Below are 18,733 nucleotides of genomic sequence, written 5' to 3'. Positions count from 1 at the left end.
ATACATACGATGATGGCACTTTTGCGGAACAAAAAAGTAAGACTATATAAAATAGTATCACATAGTAGTTTATGTTTAAATAAATAATAGTTAGATATAAAGTAGCTATTAAATGAAAATCTTTTAACATCGATTTTGCACAGCCTCATTCAACATTTATTAAATGAAAAACAAAATAAATAAAACAAACACATTTTTTACGTGTTGTGAACATTAGCAGACACATCAGAAAATTTAAAAATTGTAACTGTTTAACATTGATAAAATCGAACTCTTATTAATAAAAATTTATTTCGAGCTGAAAAAAGTTTATGAAATTTACGCGAACGCATTTATTTTCGACTTAGACATAAAATAAAAAAGTAAAAAACCGACTACACTGAAATAAATTCTGCTTTATTTTAGGGATTTTATTAGTTTAATAGACCGGTGCTTGTATAATTTAGTCATATCATAGTCCAATAGGTCACACCTATTGGGCCATCACCTTTGGCCATATATATAATATTATTTTTTTAAATCTATTTTGTCAGCTTCCCAAAACTGTTACTTTTTGAATGTCGCCACTTTATCATAGAGAGGACAACATATCATGTTGTTGTACTTTTCTGAAGTAAGTAGAAACACAAGTAAACATCTCCGTTGAAAGTATAGGCAGTAAACAAACACAAGGAATAGAAATGACAAAGATAACCATCACCTCGCTCGCCCTAACATCAATAAAGCCCACCGGCCGGTAGCAAACCAGTCTCCACAATAATTGCATCCACTCCATAAAGCCAGAATTCTACAAACAATACAGCTATTACGACTGTCATATCTGTAAATTCACAGTCCAGTTTCGCTATGCAGTCGGAGCTTCATTAGCAAGTAGATACCCAAAACGGCCCATTTACAGAGCCGTAGCGTAGATATGCATCGCAGTCGCCTTGCAGCGCGGCTCTGAGGTCTGTGACGTGCTCGGCCATTACGTCGGCCGTACATCTCGGCTCCTTTGTGCTGTGCCATCTCGCCGCGTTACGATTACGACACGCCGCGACAGATCTAGCTGAGATAGGGCAAAATAGAAACGTCACTTTGCATACCGCCGCTCACAGCCGCCTACACTCGGATACAGATCTACACGTACGCCTAAAGTGGCAAAACTGTCACTTCTCACGTAAGTCCTTCATCTCAATAATTTGAAATATCCTACTTAACATCAATTTTCAAAAAACCATTACTTACTTAAACGGCAACAACTTCCATTATATTTATCGGTATTCAATTGAGCAGAGTCCGCTGCGTCTCTGTGCAGATATTGATCGATGCATGCGCGAACGCAGACTGCAGCGGCGAGGTGGTGTGAGCCGACAAATGTATCGGCCGATGATCGAGATCCGCACTCGACGAGCTTTGACGGCCGGAAATAGGCTTCGCGATAACAACTCCCTAGCCTACGCGTTTATCATCGCCGCTTCTTGGGAAAGCAGATCATTATAAACATAAATCAATCTGAACTGCGCCTAGTTACTGATTTAAATGTTCTCATAAAGTCTGTCTTCAAGGCATCTTGAATAGTAAAAGCTGAACGATATACAACTCCTTGCTGAAAGACAAGCTGATACTTGGCTGTCGAATTTAATTAAGGTTCGATACGTATTGTGGTTGATAGAGCTCAATCAGCGCGCGCGCAATCGCGGTCGTAAAATAAAACGGTCGGTGGTACGTGGTGCCTATCACACCCACCAGTTTCCCGTCGCATTATTGCCTCTCAGCTCTCTGTTGTCTCGTTGATATCCTTCTGCCAATTAACCTTATCAGGCCGCATCAATTTACAGACATAGAGTATTTTCAATAATCCTCAGCTGACAAGGACGAATTAGCCTCATACCTACACTTGGTGTCTAAATCTCACTCATGTAGCACCCAGTAAAAATTCCTGACATTCGTCGTTAAGAGATTCATATCTTTATTATTTAATTTAAGGTAAATAGTTTTATAAGATAACTTAGCCACTTATATTCCCCAACAATGTGACATTTTGTGTACGTATAGTTTCTTAGAATTACTTATACTCACTCAGTTAACTGTATAATAAAGGTAATAAACAGTTACTTTTATAGCTTTGGGTACCATTTTATACTAATCACAACATTGTAAACACAATATAGTTTGACATTTCATTAAACGAAATTATTGTTTAAACATTCATTTAGTAAAGTGAAATGTAATAAATGTACGTATACGTTTCAGAGAAAAGAATGATAAAAAGTAAACATAACGCACGTACATAAGACCAAGCAGGTACATTACTCTTGTAACAACAAACATTATGCCTTAAGACTATGGCAATAAATGGAATAAAGATAATGCGAATGAGGCTCGTTCTAAGCAGAAGCGGGTGCGGTAGCGGTGACCTGACCGCGGCGACTGTGTGAACCGGCAACATCGCGATGTTATTGGACCTGGGAAACTCGCTCGCCACTGCCCGCTGCCCATTTCAAAGCTTTATTGGCTATCATGCGCGCCTCAAACTAGTTTGGAATGTTTTTTGGTGCGCTTTACGTGGAAACGTCTCACATTCTGTGCGCTACAGCGGCCGCTCTCACGGCATTTGTTGTAATAATAATCCGTGATATTATTTGCGTGCCTTTTCACCATAAGCAGAAGTGCGGTGGCCAGCGGGGCTTCTGCACCCAGGGGCCTGAACCCCGCGGAGCCTGTGCTCGCCTCGCTTATTGAATTCTCGCACGGAACACAACAAGATCCAATATTTTGCATAAATGTACCCACCGAATCATATTTTAAAAAAACGTATGATAATTTTAATAAACTTCACGTCGGTGAGGTTTTTAGTTACCTAAATAGCTAAACTATAAATAGGAATCTACATAGTGTGTTGTCGCAGTTTCGCGGCTTTGTTTTATCTACCGAAGCACGCACTGCCATGACGCGCAGCATGGAGCCATTAAAAAAATTTAAGATGAGTGAAATCAAAACATTACACTGAATACCTACACTTCACAGTCCCTATTTAACATCTTCTAATTAGCGAGAAGAGAGCGCAGAAAGAGGGTTAATTATTTTTAATAACGACTAATGAAAGGCTTCCTTTTAAAGTCCTGCGTGGGCATGGGCGCTGCTTGACTGTGGACGCGATTTATCGCAGACACACGATCGGATTTATTAATTCTGTCGGCGCGCGATTGCTCCAATTAAGCAGGCGAGTAAACATACCGCAGCTATGTTTATGTGATGCGCTTGCGCCGCTGCGCTGCTCCGCTAATCGTTACACATAATGTAGTTATCACTTGTGGTAACCACGATACCTTTACAGGAAGTCATGCCTTCTGTATATACTATGCTAAACCATTATTCGTACGATCTTCCGCTCCAAATAAAAGTTGTGGTTAGAAAGCACACGACTCTAACTAGCTAGAGAGTTTCTAATTAGCTGTACATAATTTGTAGGAATGGTTACCTAAAACTTAATAGAATAATTTTTGCGAGTGACACAAATAGCGCTACGGCAAAAAAGTCGTTAAAAAACAAAAACAAAGATCTACAATAAGCACATAGAAAAATTCGTAAGATCTGCTGGTTCATTCCGTAGATGAGTTAGGAGAGAGGCACGGGTGAAGGCGCTGGTTCGAATCCAGCCGTATCGATCCCTGTATTATAACAAACTAGTGGGGTAACATCATGTAACATCACAAAAATAGTAGATTGTACAACAAGTGCTTAAAACAAGTTATTGTACCCGAGACGAGTATATCCTGGATACTTAAATCGAGGGTAAAATGGGTTTTATGGACTAGTTATACACTCTGCTTTTCACTTCGATTGCGAGGAAATTAAACAGCAATATTACAAATAAACGATTATTTAATTAAATTTGAATGTAAAATTACAACAATTAGACATATTTAATGAGATGGTTTTTTATTTTATGCACTAGAGTGTAAAATCCTGTTTTACACAGCCTACACCCAGCATAAATACGAGTTTTAAGAGCAAGAGAAGTGAAAAACAAATTAAAACCATGGTAGTAAGACCTTGTTATATTCAATATTCTTAATATAACAGTATTAACTTCTTTGAAATATGCTTACAGTCACATATGTAATACATAGGGGTAACAGGAATGCAACCTGTGTTGTTGGTTGTTGATCGGCAGAAAGCGGTGTGTTTGAGCACGGACAACGGAAGCGCCTCCACTTAACACAATTTACTCCATTGATGGATATAATTACTGCGGCCGGATTATGCCCTCTAAAAGTTGACATTAAACTAAATAACTTCCTACAGGAACCGATATATGTATAAATGAACGTACAATTATAATTTCTTTCCAGGCGTTTCTGCGTTACCAGTTTTCTCTCGTACGTATCATTTAATTTTGTAGGATTTATAATTATTTAAATTAAAACATCATAGTGAGGATCTTTATGGAGGTCAAGGAGCTGGCTAAGAACCATAAACAATGAAAGTCAAACTCAAAGTCAAAGATCCATAGGTAAAATAGATTTACACTTGAAAACGTCACATTTACATTACATTAAGCTACTGCTCATTCACTACGCTGACTTCCCTGAGAAGACCGAGCAAGAAACTCTAGGGGTTTCTCTTTTAAAATAAACTTAAATGCTATGGAATACACTTTGAATTTGTGTGGATTCTGGAGCTGTGTCGTCTTTCTATACATCTTTATCTAACACGTAGTCTTCAAGTTTGTAATATGATTTTTCGATCAAAATATTTTTAATGTAGTTTTTAAACTTAGGAAATGATAAACTTAATATATGCTCCGGAATCTTATTGTAAAAACGTATACAGTTCCCCATAAAAGAGTCGTTTACCTAGGTTAAACGAAATCGTGGTACCATGAGTTTGGACTTAGCTCTAAGGTTAATATGGAGGAGACTACACCGATAAACGCCTGGTTCTTAAATAGGACGGTGACGGCAATTCATTTAATCATTTTAAGAAGATTTCAAGTTGTACTTCTATTTGTAACCAAAAACCACAAGATTCTCTATGTCCAACCAGTTATAGCAAAATAGAGCTGTTTATAAAATGAATCAAATTATTATAATATGTTATAATAATATGTTATTCTATCTATATCCTGGAGTTCGTGGGCCGGGATCACCTTGGACTTGTATGCTTTCTTGTTTCTTGCAGTCTTCTTGATTTTCTAGAGATAAGAGTAATTTAATTTTCTTTTTATTTATATGGATACATGTTTATTGTTTGGTCTCCAGAACATGTGACAAAATAAATGATGTTGAAATAAAATGTAAAGCAAGCTTTACGCATCTCGTGCAATTAGACTATAAATATAGTCCACATATATCGAGTTCTTAGGTTTTTGCGATAGTTGCACAACCTTTTTTGAATTGTTTGAAAAAAAAACTAAAATACTGATTTCGGTCCGAAAAAATAATTTCATTTCCTACTCTACTCATACTTCAAAGTTGTCTTGAGTTATAATTTTATCAATATAGTCACCATACAGTAAAACAAACAAGACTACAATTAATTACCATCACAACGCCAATTGTAACCAAGAACAGCATGCTTTTGAGAGGCTTAACAGGTAAAGTTACGGCGAAAATAAATTTAAACTTGATAATAACAATAATGACACGTTGCACATCACACTCGTGAACTTGGCAAACAAGTGTAATAACGAGCGTCATGAAATGTAGTCAGTGAAAACTTATACTTAACAACTGGTTGTCGCAGTCGTAATCAAATAACGTGTTTTAGTTTTACTACCTGGTAATGCTAACGACACCAAAAACGTCTTATATATTAAAATTTGTCCGGCAACTTATAAAAAAAATCATAAATTTTGAGAAAAAAAAACTTTTGAGAAATCTTTGTAACGCTTCATTCTAGCACTAAATAAATATGTAGGTATGTAATTCAAAAGTTATTTTTTAGGAAATCACTGAAATAAATATGAAATAACAGTCATGTGATAGCCCGTGGGTCACTTCACTCAGATTTGGCAAGTGCTTACAAAATTTTTGAGAAATCTTTATAAATTTAAACGAGCCTTTAACCGTTTGTTTTACAGCCGGACAAGAATTTTAGGAGAAAAAATGTGAATTAATTATGCATGTAACTCAAAACATACGTTCAGAAAATAAGTAAATAACCGCTCACGCGATGCGCTACTCCTACCGCAAAATGGCGGCTATCTGGTTTCGCAATTAGAAAAGCATTCAGTTTAAATACAAGTTTTTATAAATAAAAATTATTATTCTGCATTGCTAAATAAATACCCTCCGTACTACCAACAAAAACATCTCAAATAAAATGCAGTAATACACCGCAAATCCTGCCCTTAAAAAGCACTAATGAAATTTTTGGTGTACTTGGATAAATATGATAATATTCCGTTTGAGTGGTTCTAACGTTTACCATGAAATTACTTCTTAAAGTATAGTTTATAAACATTTATATTCAGGGTAAACTTAAATAACGCTACTTACGGTATGTTTTAAATAAACAATATTTAAACTATATTTGCAATAAATAAACACCGAAATCACCAGCCCAAACAATAACAAACAAAAGTTTACTGTGGCCAAGACTAAGACAATTTGCGAATTTGTCTTAATGAACAGTTTTTTTTTAATTTCTGAGATTTTTGTAGTTTTGTGTAATATTTGATCCTTTGGATACGCTCTGCATAATAAAAAAGAAAAATATAAGTTTGCATAGCGTAGCAAAGGGCTGCGCCTCGGCACGGCAGTGGCGCTAACAAAATGAAAAGTGCCGCTAATGGTCCTCGAGTAACCCGCTCGTGGTAATTGGGGCGACCCATAACACTTCGAAACTCGTGAGCCAACGACTAGTTTTTTTACTAATAGAAACATCAATAACTGTCATTGGAAACTATTATTTGTGTATTGAACGCTCAAAAGTTACAACTTCGGCTAAGACCTAACGGACTCTACACCACATCTCGTATTCTAAATGAGCACGGTTCTGTAGGCACGGGTGCTTACTAGAATACTAGAAACAAAAAAAATAGATAAGCGATTCGTTCCAATTTAATTTCAATTTCAAATTAGAGTTTGTTTATGAAAACGATTAACATATTGGCTAAAGACGGACATAAGTGAAGTCAATCACTGGAGCGTGTTTAGCATGCTATTCAATATGCGTCGAGGTGGTCAACTGGTCAATTATTAGTAAAAGCGTGAACTGGCTGTCAGTTTGGGAGCCTATTATGTGCCTGGCCCGACTCTGCCGGCGACGTCGGTGACGCGAAGGCCGACGGCTCACATTATCTCCGTACCGGCACAGTCAACATAAATGTTGCATTAGCATCCTCTTTTAACAAGATATGAATAATCTTTTGTGAACACTAATCGCTTATTTTCGGATGTAGCTAGACGGTATTCAGTCATGATAGTCGAACGCTCTGTGTCTTTCGTGAAATGGAAAACCTTATTTTTTACGGGAAATGGCATTCCTGGTCTACTTAATTGCTTCCAAATTCTATTAAATAAAAATAAAATCGAGTGTTTATAAAGTATCTATTGTACTATTGTAATGACGCAGATAGCGTCATGTTCTTTTTAAATTGTTGAATATTAGGGAACATATGTACATTAAAGCGTGAAACACACTGAAAGCGGGTGCGGGACGGGAGCGTGTCGAGTCGGGAGCGCGACGGGTGTAATTCCGTGTATTTATATGGATGACAAAACATCACGCGCGGGCGTGTGACGGGCGCAGGTCCCGTGTATGTTTCACGCTTAAGGGATTGCTCTACTTAATACTTGCCTAAATATAAACATTTGCTTTTAGATGTCTAATAAAGTGTATTACCTATTACGAGTACACATCTAAAAGTAACTTCTAAAGAATTATAATTCGACAAACTACATATGATTGTAAAAAATTCGAAAACGACCTCAAACTCCTTGCAAGTGTGGCGTGTATTCTATAAATAATCCTGGTTCCATCATCAATCCATCCTGGTTCCTTCTCAGAGAATATCCGTGCTCAGCAGGGGTATCTTTTGGTTGGTTTTATTTTTAATATGTATGTATTAAAAATAAAACCAAAAAATAAAAAAAGTAGAGTTAAAGTAGAGTAAAGAGCTTAAGTAGAGGCGGATCCATGATTATTATTAAGCGTAACTTAAAATTTAAATAGCGTAAGGATATCACAAATCTTTCTACTGAACGAACTATTGAGATTTCATGTGTGGAATTGGATCAGTTTGTCGTCTTATGTGTATACAGGCTCTGCTAATTTTAACGAGTTTGAATTAGTTATGGAAGACAGTTTAAAGCGGATTTTTCCAACCAAAAAAAACGTAGTAATATGTGGAGTTTCAATGTAAACCTGCTGGAAACCTGTTCTACTTCTGTAAGACTCATTAATTTATTTCAAAGTTTTAACTTGATTAATCTTTTTTTAGAACCAACTCGCATCACTGCCTCCTTTTCTACTTGTATTGATAACATCTTTTGTAACACAGACGCAGTGTCTAAATCAATAATAAATTGCTTAAGATCCGACCATAGTGGCCAATTGGCTTCTTTTGATTGTAAAATGAGCAAGAAGGTAGACCAATTTCTCTGCAGACCGATTACCACAGAACGAATAATTAGATTTCAAAATAATATCGGCAATAGTTTAAATTCCCTACCCCATATACCGGAGGATCCAAATACTTTATATAACACGATATTTGGTTTAATTAAAAATAAATTTGATAACATATTTAAATCGAAAACATTAACTTTCCATAGAGAGACTAAATTCAACGACTGGGCAACAGTAGGTGTTCATAAGAGTAGGTCTCGTTTGTATGAGCTATATGCTATGAAAACTTATAATACTAATTCCAATTTCATAGAATATGTTAGAATTTATTCAAAAATATTTAAAAAAGTATGTGTAGCTGCTAAGGTTAAGTTTCACAGCGACAAAATTAGACAATCGATAAACAAATCCAAAACTACTTGGAGCATAATAAATAAAGAATCAGGCAGAGTTAAACAACACGATAGAGATATAGTTTTAGAATTAGACAGCAAACTTATAAAATCTAAAGATAAAGTAGCCCAAGCTTTTGAATTGTTCTTTTCGGAAATTGCTGTGAACACTACAGAATCACTAAATTCCTCCCCTTCACTTGCTATTGATCTCCTAAAGGAAAATGTTAACGTTTGTGGCAGTTTATTTAATTTTCGTCATGTTAATCCACAAGACATCATAAAAGCTTTTAAGTCAATACATGTTAAAAAAACTGAAGATCTCTGGGGCATATCAACTAAAGTTATAGACTCAGTTATTAATCTAATTTCCCCACAGTTAGCTGTAGCTTTCAATAGGTGCGTTGACGAAGGTGTTTTTCCCGATTTAATGAAATACAGCAAGGTTATTCCCTTATTCAAAAGCGGTAGGAAAGTTGATCCTAGCAACTATAGGCCCATTTCAATTTTACCAGCTTTAAGTAAAATATTCGAAAAGGTTATGCTAACTCAATTACTGTCCTATTTCGGTAAGAATCATATTTTTCATAGTGAACAATACGGATTTACTAGTGGTAGATCGACTAGCGATGCGGGGGTAGCGTTGCTAAAACACATCTTTGATGCTTGGGAAAGGTATCAGAACGCTATTGGTGTTTTCTGTGACCTCTCAAAGGCATTTGATTGCGTTGATCATATTACTCTTATTAGGAAGCTGGAACATTACGGTGTAAATGGCAAGGCGTCGAAACTTGTCTCGTCATATCTCAACGGTAGAATTCAGAAAGTAGACATAAATGGAGTGACTTCTTTGGGTTCTCCAGTAAAAATGGGTGTTCCGCAGGGCTCAATACTTGGACCTTTCTTATTTCTGATTTATATTAATGATCTGCCATTCTTTGTTAAGGACCATTGCGAAATAGTGTTGTTTGCTGATGATACATCCTTGATTTTTAAAACAGACAGACATGACATTAACTATGACCATATTAATGATACCCTCTCTAAGGTAGTTTATTGGTTTAATGCTAACAATTTATTGCTTAATGCCAAGAAGACAAAATGTGTTCAATTTGAATTACCTAACGTAAAATCGACTAGTCCAAGCATAGAAATAAACGGAGAAAAGTTAGACCTTGTTAATAAAGCAGTCTTCTTGGGAGTGACCTTAGATAGTAAACTTCAATGGTTTCCACATATATCGTCTCTGGCCAGCAGATTAAGCTCCGCTGTATACGCAGTCCGCAGAATACGTGAGCTTACCGATGTTAGTACTGCTAGACTAGTTTACTTTAGTTACTTCCATAGTATAATGTCCTACGGGATTCTCATGTGGGGTAAAGCGGCAGATATTCAAACCATATTTGTATTGCAAAAACGAGCGATTCGTTCTGTGTACCGTCTAGGTTCTCGGGTATCTCTCAGAGAAAAGTTTAAGGAGACTGGTATCATGACTGTGGCATCACAGTACATTTACTCAAATATTTTATATGCCCGTAAACATATACATAATTTCAATAAGAAAGAAGATATCCATAATATTAACCTTAGAGCTAAGTCCAAACTCAAGGTACCACGATTTCGTTTAACCAAGGTAAACAACTCTTTTATGGGGAACTGTATACGTTTTTACAATAAGATTCCGGAGCATATATTAAGTTTATCAATTCCTAAGTTCAAAAACTACATTAAAAATATTTTGATCGAAAAATCATATTACAAAGTTGAAGACTACGTGTTAGATAAAGATGTATGGAAAGACGACATGGCTCCAGAATCCACACAAATTTGATTCAAAGTGTATTTAAGTTTATATGAAAAGAGCAATCCCTAGAGTTTCTTGCTCGTTCTTCTCAGGGAGGTCAGCGTAGTGAACGAGCAGTAGCTTAACTGTGACGTTTTCAAGTGTAAATTTATTTTACCTATGGAATAAATAATCTTTGACTTTGACTTTGACTTTGACTAAAGAAAAATAAATAAAAAAGTAGGGTTTTTTCTGAGCGTTCGATCTTTGTATTAATAATTATAACAAACTAGTGGAGTAATTTCACAAAAAATAATTGAATATCAATTCAATAAAAATTTGACATACAGTAGAGTTTAAAATATGTGAAAACTGCGAAAGCGGACTTTGTTGTCACTATTTCTGAACAAACAACTTTTCCCGATTTATTTTAGTTGTGGATAATGGGTTTGTATACAAAAGTAATACATTTTTATGCGATTTCATTAAACTTTATACAATCCTGTAAAAGTCAAAGGCCTGGAAGTCTGCAAGTCTTTAAGTATTAAGTAATTGCTCAACATAATGATTTCGCTTTTTCATTATAAACCAATCGCATTATGAGCTTCCTTTGAAACAGAAACACCGGTAAGAATACTTTCGGCATCGGAACAATTATGCTATCAACGTTAATCGATCTATCGACAAGTCGGGTTCAAGTCCCACTGCTTGATATCTTATTCGAGTGTCACGACTCGCCTACTGTCCGTTTTTGCCCAGTATTGATAGTCGTAGTGGGCCCGACGCGGGCGCAGCGGTAGTCGGCACTATCGTCCATTGTTCGCAGACAGTTCTCACGATGGTTTTTGTGATCAATGCACTCAGAGTTATTTCGTTTCAATCTCTGTATGACTTACACATTTTAATCGTTAGTACTTTGATGGAGTTATGGGAAAGATAATGATAACATCCGACAATTGTAGGTGACTGGGTGGCGGCTGCTTATGAGGTGGGTTTTTACCTAGGAGAAGTTAATTAATAGTTTAACGGTAATGTCCACACAACAGATTAAAATATGATTAAGTATCCTGACATCGAACGAATTGAAACAAAAAAGGTGTTTTAGATTTTTCTAGAAATGTACAAAGCATTTGTGCTTTAATTTGTACTTTTTTAATAATACCAAGTGACAGGACGAACAGGACGTGCGCCTGGTGCTACATGACACGCCTATTCATAACAGTTGCAGTGCCACTCAGAGCTTTAAATCGAAGAGATGTTAGGGTCACTGCCACTGCGCCCGTCACCATGAGACTTAAGATGACAAGTCCCATGTACCTGTAATTACACCAGCACCAGAACCTTACCATTCCAAACCGGAATGCAGTAATGCTTACATTACTGCTTGGCGGCAGAAATAGGTATGGTGGCAGTATTTTCCTGGACGAACTTTTTCACAAGGAGTTCTATTGCTACTAAAAAAATACTGTACAAAAAAAATTGTGTAGATTTATATGTACTTTTCATTCGATTAATTTTTTACGGACAAAATGCACGGAAGGAGACATAATGTTTTGACAGATTAAAAAAGACAGAAATAAAACAAAAAAGTATAGGTACCGGCATCGAGTTTGTAGTGTTAATTTAGATGAAAAAAAAATTTAAGATGTCTTGGTCTTAAATTTTTTTCGACTGCTGCTCAGGTCGTGGTATCGATTCGTAAATTGATAGTATAAATTATTCTATTGTTGCAGACGCATTCGGACCAAATGCCGTTCCGATGCGAGTTCTGTTCCCGCCTGTTTAAGCACAAGCGATCCCGCGACCGACACGTCAAGTTGCACACTGGAGACCGCAAGTATCGATGTGCGCATTGCGAATCTGCCTTCTCTAGAAGGTGAGTTGCAAAGCCTTGTGGGTCTATCTGTACCCGTAGACAATTTTAACGAATGTTTCCTCTTTTACGCAGTTTGTAAATAGTGTAAATTAGCAACAGCCGTAAGATAAATAATCCCTTAACAAAGTCTTGTAATAAGATGTTGGAGCGGAGATTAAAAATAAACATGAATGAATTCTTATAATTCGTTGTTATTGAGCGTTAAGTATATGCATTGGTCGAGATGACTGCGTCGTGAGGTGCACTGGCGACAATGGCCTCGCAGCTAGATTGATCACCATAAGTCACAGCGCACAAAGCTCATCGCCCGTCGCTCCGTCGGCGACACGAGGCGACGCGTCACCTTTTTCGTCACCTCGCCGCGGCCACGTGACTAATTCCACGCAATTTGTCGACCCAACGAACCTCCGACGAGTGAAAAGAGATGATGTGCTGACAAATGGCTCCGAGGGTCTCACAAAAATGAAATAATGGCCCGTACCTAAACGGGCACGGCGAGTGCGGCCATTAGCGAGATGTTTGGGCGAACGCCTCTATTCTGTAGTTTGTGTGAAAAGCCCCTTTGTTAGTTCTGTTTGGTCCGTGCTTTATGTGGGTACTTATGTCTTATATGACAAATTGTCGTCTCTGGCCACATAATGACGATTTATCTCATTCCATTTTTAAATTCTTGTCGAGGTATTTTTGAGTTGAAGAACGCGTTTTTGTGGGACTTAAGCATGTGAATATTCATGAGATATTATGAGGGTGTAAATTTTTTAACGTTCTGAACTTTTGAAGTTTTACACACATAGGTATAATAAGTACATAGAAACTTTAACATGGTTACATTGAATCCGAGTTGTGAAATAAACACCTAATTTTCAGTGATCACTTGAAGATCCATCTAAAGACGCACGACAATCAGAAGCCGTTCCAGTGCACTGTTTGCAACCGCGGGTACAACACGGCTGCGGCGCTGACGTCGCACATGCAGGGTCACAAACGCGCGCGCGATGGTCATGAACCTGATCGCCGCCGAGCCACGCGCTGTCTTCGCTGCGGCGATGCCTTCAGGCGACCTGACTTACTACAGGTACAATTTACATCGAAGTTTTCACGAATACTGAGTCTACTATATTACAGAATATTTAAACATTATTTTGTCGTTATTAGGCACATATGGTAAATGCACACGGAGTTGATGCAGCAGCTATGACACCTCCACGCAGAATAGCTTCTCAACCGCCGCCAACTCTCCTAGCTTGCATCTACTGCACCCGTGATACATTCACCAGCATGGAGCAGCTTCAGCTTCACGTAAGAGCAGCACATTCTGCTCTACTGAATGGTGAAACACCTTCTAATATAGATCAACCTGCGCCAACGGATCTTAGCCTTCGTACTCTTGAGTCTCCCACTAAGCGATCTGGATCGGCTAATGAAAACCTCACCGTAAAGCGCAGAAGGTCGGGCTCAGCGACACCACAGATTGCACTGTCGCCAAGCACACTTCTTTGCAATCAATGTGATGCAGCTCTACCCGACTTTGAAGCATTTCGAGCGCACCTCAAAGGACACCTAGAAGAGGGTGGAGAACTGAGAAATTCGAGTCCAGTGCCGTGTCTTCAATGCGGGGCGACGTTCGCGGATGCCGCTGCTTCTGAACGTCACCTCACAGCGCATTACCTCGCTGTCTCCTGTGAATACAGTTGCCACAGCTGCGCTCGGAGCTTCTCCACCCCCGACGACCTGCAAAAACATCTCCTGGATATGCATGCTCACCACCTGTATCGATGCTCACTCTGTAAAGAAATCTTCGACTCGAAAGTGGCGATTCAGGTAAGGATTGTTGTCGATGAATAACCAATAGATTACAAAACTACGGCAGGAATCTAAAACTATGTTAATGTTAGGTGCACTTCGCCGTGGCACACAGTGGTGAAAGCAAAGTGTGGGTATGCCGCGGATGCGGCGCGGGCGCGGGCGCGCTGCGATCGGAGGCGGAGGGCGCAGCACATGTGCTTGCACGTCACGCGGCGCGCTGCGCGTGCGGCGCTGTTCTATCGGCTCAGCGCGCAAGACCTCGCGCTTACCGCTGCCCCGTCCCTGCCTGCACAGACACCTTTGCCGTGCAGTATTTGCTCGAACGACATATGCAGGCGCATCATACACCACAACCTGTTAGTATTGTTGCCTTACGTCTTTGTAAAACTTAAAGTTACTCATACATTTTAGTGTTTAATCAACTCTTATGTCATTTCATTTTCAGAGCTTAAATGGGGATATAGCGAGATCGAAGCGCGTAGATAATAACAACGCTCCCGACGGTGCCGACGGCACTTGCTCTCCGTGTAACGTCGGGGCTGAAAGCAACGGCGCGGTGGTTACCGGCAACGACGAAAGACGCCGTAAGAACGGCGCCGTAGCTCTGCAGTGTGCATATTGCGGGGAACGTACGCGTAGCCGAGCGGAATTGGAGGCGCACACTAGGGCGCACTCTGGCGCTGCTGCGGCAAGGCACAAGTGTCTCATTTGTGATGAAGTGCTGCCATCTGCTGCTGTTCTTGCCGAACACAAACTTACACATTGCAAGGTGAGACAAAGATAATAATGAATAATTGTATGTTATATGAATTAGTATACTGTTAGGCATTAGTCAAACAAATGAAACAGCGTAATGTCATCAAACTCTGCTTTGTAAAAGGTTGTTGCCGGAGACACGTGTGCAAGATGCCGCGCCCGTCTGCCGTCCGAAGAAGCGTTCCTGAACCACATGGCGCGACATCACCCTGCCTTGCCTGCACCCTGCGTCGTTTGCCGGCAAACGCTGGCGTCTGAGGCCGAGGCCCGTTTGCACGCACGATTTCATTTGAGGGTCACAGAGGATGAGCAGAGATGCGCCATTTGCTTACGAGCTCTGCCCGAAGGCGAAGGCGGCGAAGGTGCTCGTGCCTGTTCGTCGTGCTACGCGCGTCACGCCGCGCCTCGACCTCCGCCGCCTACCGACCACGATTGCCGGTTGTGTCGCCGAGCTCTTGGCTCTCCAACACGTTTGCAGGTAGATATGAATGTAAATAAATTTAAAAAAATATTATTGTTTTTTTTTCACACACTCATAGCCCCGCACTAGGAAACCCTGTGTCTATATACTACCATAAATTACACCCAAACTCGCGAGAGAAATAAATGTAAGTCATGCAAATATTTCTCCCAACCCGGGGAATCGAACCCAGGTCCCCTGCGTGGCAGACCAGCATGTTATCCGTTCGGTCACGGAGGTAGTTGCAGGCAAATGGAGAGTAGGAGGCAATTAGTCATCCATAAAATAAATATTATATTTACATTGATGTCTTTAAACTTTACAACGTTTATGTTCCAGGCACATCTCATCGAACACACCTTCGCAGGTATCGGAGCCTTCACATGCTACTTATGTTCGGCAGTGTTCACAAGTGCGTTAGGTCTTCAACGGCACCTGCCCGAGCACGCGACTGCACCACGGCCTTACGACTGTGGCCGATGTGGCCTTAAGTTCTTCTTTAGGGCAGAGCTTGATAACCACGCTTTCGTGCATTTGGAGGAAGCGGAAATTGCTCAGAGAGCGTTTTACGAGGCTTACGCCAGAGGAGCAGCGTCTGCCTGGGCAGCGTTAGCCCCGCCAAAGGCGCCACCAGCTAGCAGCCCCGTAACAGTAGAGGTTCCAGTTAAAAGGGAGCCTGAGATAAAGGAGGAACGGACAGACGAATACATAGAAGTGTCTTCGCCTCCCCCGCCAGCCCCGCCACCCGTAGCGCCCACTCCACCTCTGGTGGTGAAGCAAGAGAAACCCGATGAAGACTGAAGCGATATCGAGCCAATTATAACAAGCAGAGTTTTATACGCTTCAGCGACAGATTGGCTAGTTAACAGTGACTGTTGCCAGATCGAAAAGTTGATGTAAAAATAAAATGTTTGGTTTCACTACATTGTGTTGTAAAATATTAGAAATTACTGCTAATTGTGATGTATTTTGTTAAGATCTCAAGCACATTCCGTGTTAACTTGTCAAACAAACGTTATCGTCCGAGATGCGGATTTCCCGCTGCAATACTAGATTACGTCCCGCAATGTAACTATTAGCTTAATTACGTTGTAGTTGAATATTATATTGTTGAATTTCCGCGTTTAGAACGCTGTCTTTCTGTAAGTATAGAGCGTATTTTTATGTTGAATATCTTTTATAATGTTTACACGGCTATTTGTATAAAATGTTAATTTAAATAAATTATTATGGTTAGCTTCACTCTTACAAACGTTTGCTTATATTTTAAATCAACACCAAACACACATATTTAATAGATTTGTCGTCATAAAATTGTCTGAAATATAACAGGTATACTTTATTGTTGAATAGACCGAACTTACGAGATTGTTTTATTTCATTATTTGATTTCTTTTCGGGCTACTCAACAAAAACAAAGCATTAAAACCACGTTAAATTAATAAATAACCGAGTTCTTAGGTTTTCGTGATTATTACACATAGGAAATGAAACTATTTTTCCGGATTTAAATCGCGTATTTAAAAAAAAAACAAATATATATATTTTTTTTCAAAAAAATATACTCTATAATAAATTACGGTTTTAATACCCATTGAGTAGAAAATACCCCGTACACTTACTTATTTACTTCGTTGGCACAGTGAACCAAAGTGGGTCTTGGCCTCCGACACCAGATTCTGCCACGCCTCCCGGTTCTAGTGGCTGGAAAGAGCAATCTCGGAACCGGGTGGGCTCGCACTCACTCAATTTAAATTACACAACATTGTTATTTTGCGTTAAATGATCAATCTTAATTTACAGACAAAGTTCTTTAAACTACAGCTAAAATAAAAAATGACAACTAATTAATTTGCGTACTAATTAATTTAATTTAAAAAAGTTCTACTCACATCATAAACATTGATGTCAAAAAGCACTAGCGTTATGATTTGAAGATAAAATAGTAAAATATCAGGTTTTTTTAACATACACATATTTAATGTTCTAAATAGTTTATATTATACATTCTAATATCGTCTGTATGCCTAGAAATGCCACATTTACCAGTGTCTTTTATTGGAAGAGATCATAGCACTGGATTCGCTCTGGACCTTTTGGAGGGAAAAGTGTCGTTTTTATTTGGACTTTCAATTATTTTGTGAAATCTAGTTTAAAGTGGAATAGGATAGTGCTATTGTACCTTAATCGAAGATTAAAACGCGAAATTATACGCATCGCAGAACTAAAAAACTCGTATCGGCCCGTTTTAAGGAATCCCGAGTCAATCCAAGCACGCCGCCCCAAATTGCCTTTCCTCTTTGTGGCGGCTATATTTACAGAAACATAATTAAACTTCATGTCTAGGATGATGGCTTTACCAAAGCCTTATTAAATAAAAAAAAAGATCATAGTACTCATAAAGTCAAATAAGCAAATTAATAACCATAACTTTTTTACAATTACAAATACACACATCAAAAGTGTCGAGGAATCAAGTTTTTTTTTAATATTTTATTACCCTATTAAAGTAAAATTAAAATATCTATATAAATTTATTAAATTATTTATTTACTTATTTTTTAAAAGCAAAATTTATAAAATTTGTAAAAAGACCATTGGTGTTAAAAAATGCATCAAAAAACCCAGTAATTGGCAAAATGTACTTGATCGCAGACACTTTTGATGTGTATATTTGCCAAGTTTTATTGAAAATTCTTCAAATTTGAATGGGACCACTACTGAGGTACCCTCTCTCCGAGAAAAAAGAATCGTTCAAATCGATTCACAAAATGTCGGAGTAATCGCGTAACATACACACAAAAAAAACGTTGAAGTGAGAACCTCCTTCTTTTTTAACGTCGGTTAAAAATTTACTCCCAGTCACATTATTCGAGCCACATTGCCATGTGTTAAATTTCAGTATTAAATGCCCTAAGCTAAAATAATGTTTGATTGATAAAAAACTATTATGGAATTTTCCTTTTGGAAAATTTTTATTTGTAAAACCGGGAACAAGTTTTTCTTCGACGACAACAATATTTTTTATATTCTAACCTTTTAACAATAAAAATGCAAGGTGGCCCGAAATATATGTCCGGGAGAGTACAAACAAATTTACC

General features: G+C 38.4%; 1 protein-coding gene across 1 annotated transcript in view; it reads left to right on the top strand.

The window, feature by feature from the left end:
* The window catches only part of LOC113229945 (zinc finger protein 423 homolog), a 19,698-nt gene extending 2,780 nt beyond the window's left edge, over positions 1-16,918 (top strand). Inside the window, exons 3-10 of the mRNA XM_026463635.1 lie at positions 11,697-11,722; positions 12,468-12,610; positions 13,478-13,685; positions 13,766-14,431; positions 14,506-14,772; positions 14,862-15,185; positions 15,297-15,650; positions 15,972-16,918. Coding sequence (XP_026319420.1) covers positions 11,697-11,722; positions 12,468-12,610; positions 13,478-13,685; positions 13,766-14,431; positions 14,506-14,772; positions 14,862-15,185; positions 15,297-15,650; positions 15,972-16,433 — 2,450 coding nt within the window. The 3' untranslated portion in view covers positions 16,434-16,918. The remainder of the gene's footprint in view (positions 1-11,696; positions 11,723-12,467; positions 12,611-13,477; positions 13,686-13,765; positions 14,432-14,505; positions 14,773-14,861; positions 15,186-15,296; positions 15,651-15,971) is intronic.
* Positions 16,919-18,733: the final 1,815 nt, after the last annotated feature.

Source organism: Hyposmocoma kahamanoa, unplaced genomic scaffold, assembly GCF_003589595.1.
Source record: "Hyposmocoma kahamanoa isolate Upper Pololo Valley unplaced genomic scaffold, ASM358959v1 63, whole genome shotgun sequence".
Classification (NCBI taxonomy): Eukaryota; Metazoa; Arthropoda; class Insecta; order Lepidoptera; family Cosmopterigidae; genus Hyposmocoma; species Hyposmocoma kahamanoa.
Note: the sequence above shows the minus strand (reverse complement) of the source record. Positions and strands in the feature narration are given on the sequence as shown.